This window comes from Arachis hypogaea, chromosome 19, assembly GCF_003086295.3.
Source record: "Arachis hypogaea cultivar Tifrunner chromosome 19, arahy.Tifrunner.gnm2.J5K5, whole genome shotgun sequence".
NCBI classification, from domain to species: Eukaryota; Viridiplantae; Streptophyta; class Magnoliopsida; order Fabales; family Fabaceae; genus Arachis; species Arachis hypogaea.
Window position 1 is genome coordinate 132,850,618 of NC_092054.1, and position 8,256 is coordinate 132,858,873.

Genomic DNA, 8,256 nt, shown 5'->3' on the forward strand with positions numbered 1-8,256 from the left:
GTTGATAAAATTTGAACTTAGGAACTTATATAAATGCTATAATGAAAGTTTAAAGTTTTATTCGCTGATAAATATTTTAAAAAATAGGAATTATTAGATTAAAGTTTTAAATTTTGTATTCCCTAAGTAAAAATCGATTATATCTTGTATAATTTAATTCAATCATCATAATTCAATAATATATTATCTATTTTTGAAAAAGAATAATAGTTTAAGTAATTGACAACCATATTAGTTTAAAAAAAAAAGAATTATATTTGTCCTTTATTTAAATTAGTATAATTTTTTATCCGTACAACATATGAATTTAAAATTTTTATATAATTATTAAGAATAATTTAAAGAGTTTTTTTCCTCTATTTTTGGTATAAATTTTTTGTAATAAGCAAAATAAATATTTTTGGGTAGAATTAATACTTTTTTTTTTCTCTAATTTCACTTTCTAATTTTATCCTCATTTTTAATTTTTAAAAAACACACAAAATTTCCCATTAAAGATGATGATGAAGAAGAAATGAAAGAGATGCTAAATCCTTTGGTTAGTGATAAAAAAAAAAAAGAAGAAAAACAAATAGAGAAAAATTTTGTTCTTATCATATGAATTAGACAACACTTAATTTTAGACCTTACATTATATTTATGTACATAGTATATTTAGCTACTCAGAGCCTTTGTTGTAAATAGAGAAGCCTTTAACTCTTTTTAAAAAGAAGACCATGCAAGTCATCATTAATAACATATTTAAAAATGAATTTAAGAAAAAAAAGCTTAGAAATTGCTTTTTTTTTTCTACAACAATGTTATATATACCTCTCAATGTGATAAAGAGTAATTTATAAAGTTCTAAAAATCGGTTCGAATTAGCCGGTTCGATTAGGTTAATGAAAAATTGATCATCTTACCAATTCAATTGCTACAAAAAATTGATTAAAAAATCGATCGAATTGACGGTTAACCGGCGAATCGGCCTGATTTTTCAAAGCAACGATTTTTCATTATCCACCAAAACGGCGACATGTTGATGTCGAAAAAAAACCCTTTCTGATTACTGGTGACCCAGGCACCCACCCAACCCATTTTCAAACCCTAACCCACATAGCTGCCTTAATTTCCTCTTCCAGTCTTCCTCCAACAAGCTCCACAATTGACGCCAGCAGAAGGAACTCCAACGGGTAGAAGGAACTCGCCGTCACGGATTGAAGCTGCTGTTAGCGTCATTGTCGCCTGGTCGTTTGAACTCTAAAGCTTCTGGCATCAACATCGTCCTGGTCATCCTGGAACTTTAGGCCTTCTCTGCTTTCTGTTATGGTGAGTTCTTGGATTTTTGAATTAATTTTTTTATTTTGTTAATTAACTATATGAATTGTTAGTTGTTGCAGTGAGAAATTTAGTCCACTGATTTAAATTCAATTAATTTGTTAATTTGTTAATTTGTTAATTATATGAATTGATGGCTTGATGCAGAATTCTTCTGCTTTTCAGTTTTTTTTTGTTAATTATATGAATTAATCATTCTGTACTTTGAATTTTGAATTTTGTTGTATGTAATTTGTAATTTGGATATCTGTGCTTTGGATTTGGATCCGCTTCTGAATCCATGGCAAATCCCTCACCAAATTCAATCAATCATGGCATCCGCGAACATGTTTCTGCATTGATATGCATATTTTTTCTTTTGTTAATCTTCCTATATGTTGTGTTCTTTCTAGCGGCATAAAGTCACTCTTGGTATATGGTAAAATTTTTTAGAATTAGGTAATTGTTGAGATTGTAGTTTAAAGAATCTTTTTTATTTTCATTGATACTATTTGCATCTAAATAATGGAAGGACCTTGTGTTAATTACTATGCATGCAATATTTCTGTTAGTGTTTTTATTGAGCATCTTATATATAACTAATGTTAGTGCTTCTGGTTTCATTGTAGAAAAAAAGTATATTATGCATTAAGAAAAAAATATATTCATTGTATTTGTTTCTCTAATTTTTATTCAGTGATATGAGTCTTTACAGTTATGAGGTTGTAATTTTGCCGTGTTTAATTAGTATACATTATTTGGCCAAACCTTATTAATAATTTTTTTAAGAAAACTACTAAGGTCTAATCTTGAGGTATAATATCTTTTAGTCTGAATGTTGAGGTATAACTCCAAAATTATTTTCATATTAAATTTTTTTATTTAGAAATTATTAAATTTGAATATTTAAAATTATATATTAAATATTTAATAATTTTATTTAATATTTAATTAAACTGATTGTATCCCGATTAAATTTTGGTTGAACCACTAAACCAATAAATTAATCGTCTCACCTGTTCATTAATTGGTCTGATTCTCGCAACTTAATAATTTAAAATTAGTTTTTCAAAATATATATGTGTTGCCGTATAGTTTTTTTAATCTGTATGAATTTAAATTATTTTATATTGTTATTTAAAATAATTGAAAGAGTTTTTTTTTGTCATCTTTTTTTTTTTAGTAGAAGCTTGTTGTTTTTTTGTAAGGTTTTGAAAACCGATTCAAATCAGTCGAACCATGAACTGATGGAAATAACGGTTTGATCATATGCAAAAATCGGAAAATTAGAAAACTGATATTAGACCGTCAAACCAGCCGAAAATTGGTCGATCGAACCGAACTGAGATCCGGCCGATTTTCTGAATTTCATAAAAAACGCCACCATTTTGATAGCTGATGAAGCCCTTAACCAACCCTAACTCCATTACTCCACAGTCCACACAACGGCGCAGCACACACTCCCTCTCATCACCCTCGAGCTCGTGCTTCCTCTCACCGCCAGCGAGCTCAGTCCCTCACTTCCGTCCAGCCGCCAGACTGCTCCCGCCGTCATCGCAAGATGGAGTCGAAGCCACTGTCGCCATCGTGCAGCTCAGTTCCACGTTCGTGCAGCTACCGTTTCAGCTTTGGAAGCACCGTCGCTGGGCTCGCCTCCTGCCTCCGTCGCGCAGCTTTGTTCCACCGTCGCCGGCGCCAACTCTGTTCCACCGGTTAGCGCTGTTCCCCCCTCTTGTCGAAGATTGTTTCCATAAGTGGCCAAACCACTGCTCTTGTCGATACACATGCCGTCATAGCTGAGGTGAATTCTCATTTTATTTTTGTGTGAATTGTACTTTTATTGCTGCATCTTTCTGCTTTTTGATTTAGGTGTATGATAGTGAAATTATGATCATGTAAATGTTTGATTAATGTGTGGTGAGTATGGTAGGCTGGGATTAATGCTATTCGCGAAGGATGCACACCGTACACCCCTAATTGCGCAGAGCGATTTGTCATAAGTTGAAGGGTTAGCTAATTTATGCACTTCAAGTTTTTTGAGATGGGGGCTTATGTGGCTTTTGACAATTTTCCTGAATTTTTATTGCAGAGGAGAATGGAATTACATATACTCCTCATCAGATTGTGGTAAGCAATGGAGCAAAGCAGAGTATTGCTCAGACAGTGCTTGTAGTTTGTTCACCCGGCGATGAGGTATGTAATGCCTCTTTACCTTACTTGCCATGACATCATGCTTGCTAGTTAAAAAAAAATAGTGAGTGTGCTTTAAATTTGTGCTGAAATACAGGGTTAGGGGAAAAAATTGACTTCACCAATTGATTATGAAAGCATCAATTTGGTTGTATTTTGTATTTTTATAAGATCATATAGTTTTGGACGATAATATTTCATGTTGGGTTTTAAATTTGGAAGATGTTTTAAGATTTATAGTAAACTATAATTATACTTTTAGGATGTTTATTTATAATTTATTTATTATTTTATTTTAAAACAGATTTTTTGTTTAAACTACGGTTAGACTGGTTGAATTAATAAACCCATAAACTAGCGACTAGAGCGGTTCGATGATTGGTTCGGTTTTCAAAACCTTGATTTTTTCCCTCCAATTTCACTTTCTAATTTTAATCTTATTTTTAGTCTAAAAAACAAACCCAAAAATATCCCCTTTAAAATCAAATTTTCAGTTATATTAAAATAAACAGATATCCACTATTTTTTAATAAATCAGTTTTATTTTTAGGATAAAATCAATTTAAATTCTCAAGTAAAAAATAGGATAATACCAATTCTAAAGGAACGAAATTTCAATTTTTTATATTCAACTTTATTCTATTCAAAAGATTTTATCTATCTATTTTAATTTATTATTTTTATATCTTATCTTTTTCTTTGTTATAAGTTCATAAAATTTGAACTTAGGAACTTATATAAATGCTATAATGAAAGTTTAAAGTTTTATTTGCTCATAAATATTTTAAAAAATAGGAATTATTAGATTAAAGTTTTAAATTTTTTTATTCCCTAAGTAAAAATCGATCAGAAAAGCTAATGGCTTGTATGCTTTACAAGTTCATTAACAAATAAAACCCAAAACGCGATGCTACACATACGTCATATACACGCGCTATATTAGAGATCCCGCTTTTATCTAACTACCAAATTTAAAATATTTGTTTCCTTCTTCGTTTTCGTTATACAGAGATTTGGTTGTTCTTCTTCTCGCGCCTATTCCCTGCTTCTTCTCGATCGTTCTTTTCCCCTCCTTTCTCACTGGTATGTTCTTCGTCATTTACGTTAGTTCCTCTCTCTGCAACTCCAGCTTCGTTTTCTATTTGATTTGTTGTTTTCTGAAATCAAAGTTTGAACTCGTTTTGAAGATTATGGATGATTCAACCTCAGATTGTCAGCTGAATCAGGGCGAAGTGGATTATGAATTTGAATCTAACGAAGTTCCTGAGGTTTGATTTACATACGATTACTCTGAATTTTGTTGCAGTCATTTGAATAGCATTGTGTAGCTGAATAATTCGTGAACATTGACTGTGAAACTAACACGTTAACATGAATCTGTCGATTGAATGTAATGTGTTAGTTTTGATTAATTATCTGGAATTTATAGCAGACGCTCTGGTGTAGATCAGAACTTTTTTGGGTGTATTTTTTCGAGAAGTGTGGGTGTATTTACTGTTTATGGATTTTTGTGTTATGTTAGCTGAGTTGTTGTTGTTCGGGTGTATTATATCAGACATGATTGGGTGTGTTTTTAGTTTTTGACATGGTGTATTCTGCAGCCTGTGTATTTACAGTTTATGGCTTTTATTGTCATTTTAGTTGAGTTGTTGCGGTTCGGGTGTATTATATCAGACATGATTGGGTGTATTTTTAGTTTTTGACATGGTGTATTCTGTAGCCTCTCTCTGTTGTTGATGACTAGTTTGTTCCGAAGGTTGGAATGACCTTTACCACCCTTGAAGATGCTGGAAAATTTTACAGGAACTACGCCAAGGCTGCAGGTTTTTCTACAAGAGTTCGGAGCACAAATAGGAAGGAAAACGAGATTAAGAATCAATTGATTACATGTAGCAGAGAGGGAAAATGGAAATCTAAAATATCTCTGACTGAGAAGACCAATCCGACAGCCGGTTTAAACTGTCCTGCAAGAATTTATATACACACATTGAAGAATGTCGGTGCTTGGATCATTTCAAAGGTTGTGCTGGATCATTCACACCCCTGCTGTCCAAGCAAAGCAGAGATGCTCAAACAGCACAGGGAACTAAGCATGTCCATTCGTCATACAATAGAGAATAACGAGGAGGCTGGTATCAGACCAAGCAAAACCTACCAATCATTTGTTGCAGCTACCGGGGGTCACCGCGAGTTAAATTTTATCGAAAAGGATGTGAGGAATTACATTACCAGGGAAGTGCGGAATGTTTCCGAACAAGAAGATGCAAAGGAATTCGGGAAATATTTGTTAAGAATGAAAGAGAAGAATCAGAATTTCTTTTTTGAGCTCGAACTCGAGGAGGATCAATCGATTAAGCTGGCTTTTTGGGCCGATGCAAGAAGCAGAGTTGCCTTTGAGTATTTCGGAGACGTTATTTCATTTGACACCACCTACAATACAAACAGGTAATAAACTGTCCCTGTTTATGATGTTAAATTAATGTATTTTTATGAATCTGCCGCAGAGGTGTATATTGGCTATTTTTTTGGGTGTATACGAAGCATTTGTTGGGTGTACCTAATAATTTTGCATTCTGCACTATGGTAATTTGTTTTAGGTATAATTTGGTTTGTGGTTCTTTTGTCGGGGTGAATCACCACGGTCAGTCAACACTTCTCGGATGCTCTTTGATGAAAAACGAAGAAATTGAATCATTCAAATGGTTATTTGAATGTTGGCTTCGTTGCATGGGAGGAAACGCTCCGAAAGGGTTTCTCACCGATCAATGCGCATCAATGAAAAGGGCTTTAGAGGCCTGTATGCCAACAACAATTCACCGTTGGTGTATTTGGCATATCATGAAGAAGATTCCAAGCAAATTAAACGGGTACAAGGGACATGCAGAAATTGAACAAGAAATGAGCCAAGTTGTTTGAAACTCTCATAGCAAAGACTCATTTGATAGGAATTGAAATGATTTTCTGCTGAATTTTGGTCTTGTGGACAACAAGTGGCTTTCAGGTAATGTTTGTTAAAAATCTGCAGCAGAGGTGTAAATTGCATGTTTTTTCGGGTGTATTTATAGTTTGTGTTTGGGTGTATTCTGCAGATCTGTATGAAGACCATCATATATGGGTTCCTATCTATCTGGATCACCACTTCTGGGCAGGGATGAGAAGCACACAAAGGAGCGAGAGCATGCATTCATTTTTTAACAAGTTTATCACCCGGAACAGCTCGCTTATTCAGTTCGTCAAACAATACGATAATTGCCTCGGAAGCCGGGAGCAAGCAGAGAGAGAATCAGATGCTGCAGATTTTCATACGGTCATACCGTGTGCAACCAAATCCTCCATTGAAGCTCAGTTTCAAGATGTGTACACTCATCAAAAGTTTAGGAAAGTCCAAGCGCAATTCAGAGGAAAGGCGAATTGCATCACTAGATTAACGAATTCTGCTCTAGGCTATTCAGTATATGAGGTTGGAGAACAAGTTTCCAGCTCAATATTCAACAAGTTTATGGTTACTTACGACTCAGTAGAAGCCGAGGTAAAATGCCAATGTTTATTATTCGAGTCGAGAGGGATATTGTGCCGTCACGCACTAAGCGTGTTAAGCTTTGAACGAGTAAGCCAAGTGTCACCGAGATATATACTGGAATGATGGAGCAAGAAGGTAAAGAGGCGACACACACACATCAAGAGCAGCCACGACGAGCCACTGTTGGAGCCAAGAAGCAAGAGGTTTGACCAATTGGTTTTTCGTTCGCAAAATATTTGCGAATTTGCATCCGAATCTGAGGAGCTGACTGCAATTCTGCACCGTGCGTACGATAACATCATGGTTGAGATGGAATCATTGAAAGCCAAAAGGAAGGGCACATCTTCTTTATCTCACGAAGACGCCAACTTGGAATCTGTTAACGAGCTTCAAAGCCCTCCAAGGATTCGAACAAGAGGACGTCCAAAAAATAGGCTAGGTTCAAAGTTGGACAAACAGATTGCAAATGCCACAAAGAAGAAGAAAACAAAAGCTTTAAACGAGGTAAAAGTGATGTTCTGTAAATACGTGGTGATTGAGTTTAATTTTCTCGTTAATAGTTTAGCTAATATGTGAGTTTCTTATATTCAGATAAACTTGTTTGATGCTGCATCAGTGGTGCATTCAAATTCCAGCCAATATCAAGGACATGTTATGAATTATCAGTTCAGTGTACCAGGAGCAGGGGATAACTCTTTGGGTGTATAGTTACAGAATATGGGTGTAAAAGCACTGTTCGTTTGGGTGTATTTCTGAATTTTCTTGTGATTCACATTCTACATATAGATACATATATTTAGGGTTTAGGTTTTTAGGGTTTACAGGTTAGGGGTAAGGGTTTATGTTTTAAGTGTTTAGGGTTTAGGGTTTTAGGCTCAAAGCATCAGGGGGGATAGATCTCAGGGTGTATATTCAACTTTCTTTGGGTGTAAAAAATTGCAGGTTATGGGTGTATATTTGATTTGATGTTTCTCTTCATATTATAGTACCTGTAATTCATACATTTTGAATACAGCACAGACAGTTTAACAGCACTTACAGTTTGGGTGTATATTTAAGTAATCTTGGGTGTATATTAAACTTCCGTTCGGTGTAAAAGTTTATAATTTGTGTTTCGATCTGCGTTGATGTTTTCCTTCATATTTTACCACCTGTAATACAGAGATTTTGAATACAGCACAGACAGTTTAACTATGGAAAAAAATTTCATTGAACAGAAGCTGTTTATAAATGGCAAATTTTTACAGCAT

The 8,256-nt window shown here is 34.3% G+C and overlaps 1 protein-coding gene across 1 annotated transcript; it reads left to right on the plus strand.

Moving 5' to 3' along the window:
- The first annotated feature begins 278 nt into the window (after positions 1-278).
- Positions 279-8,040, plus strand: LOC140181878 (protein FAR1-RELATED SEQUENCE 5-like). The gene is made up of 9 exons (XM_072227501.1): positions 279-1,308; positions 2,734-3,097; positions 3,227-3,304; positions 3,386-3,489; positions 4,496-4,569; positions 4,674-5,931; positions 6,084-6,487; positions 6,576-7,510; positions 7,598-8,040. The coding sequence occupies exons 6-7, from the start codon at positions 5,249-5,251 to the stop codon at positions 6,400-6,402; spliced, it is 1,002 nt and encodes a 333-aa protein (XP_072083602.1). The 5' UTR covers positions 279-1,308; positions 2,734-3,097; positions 3,227-3,304; positions 3,386-3,489; positions 4,496-4,569; positions 4,674-5,248; the 3' UTR covers positions 6,403-6,487; positions 6,576-7,510; positions 7,598-8,040.
- Positions 8,041-8,256: the final 216 nt, after the last annotated feature.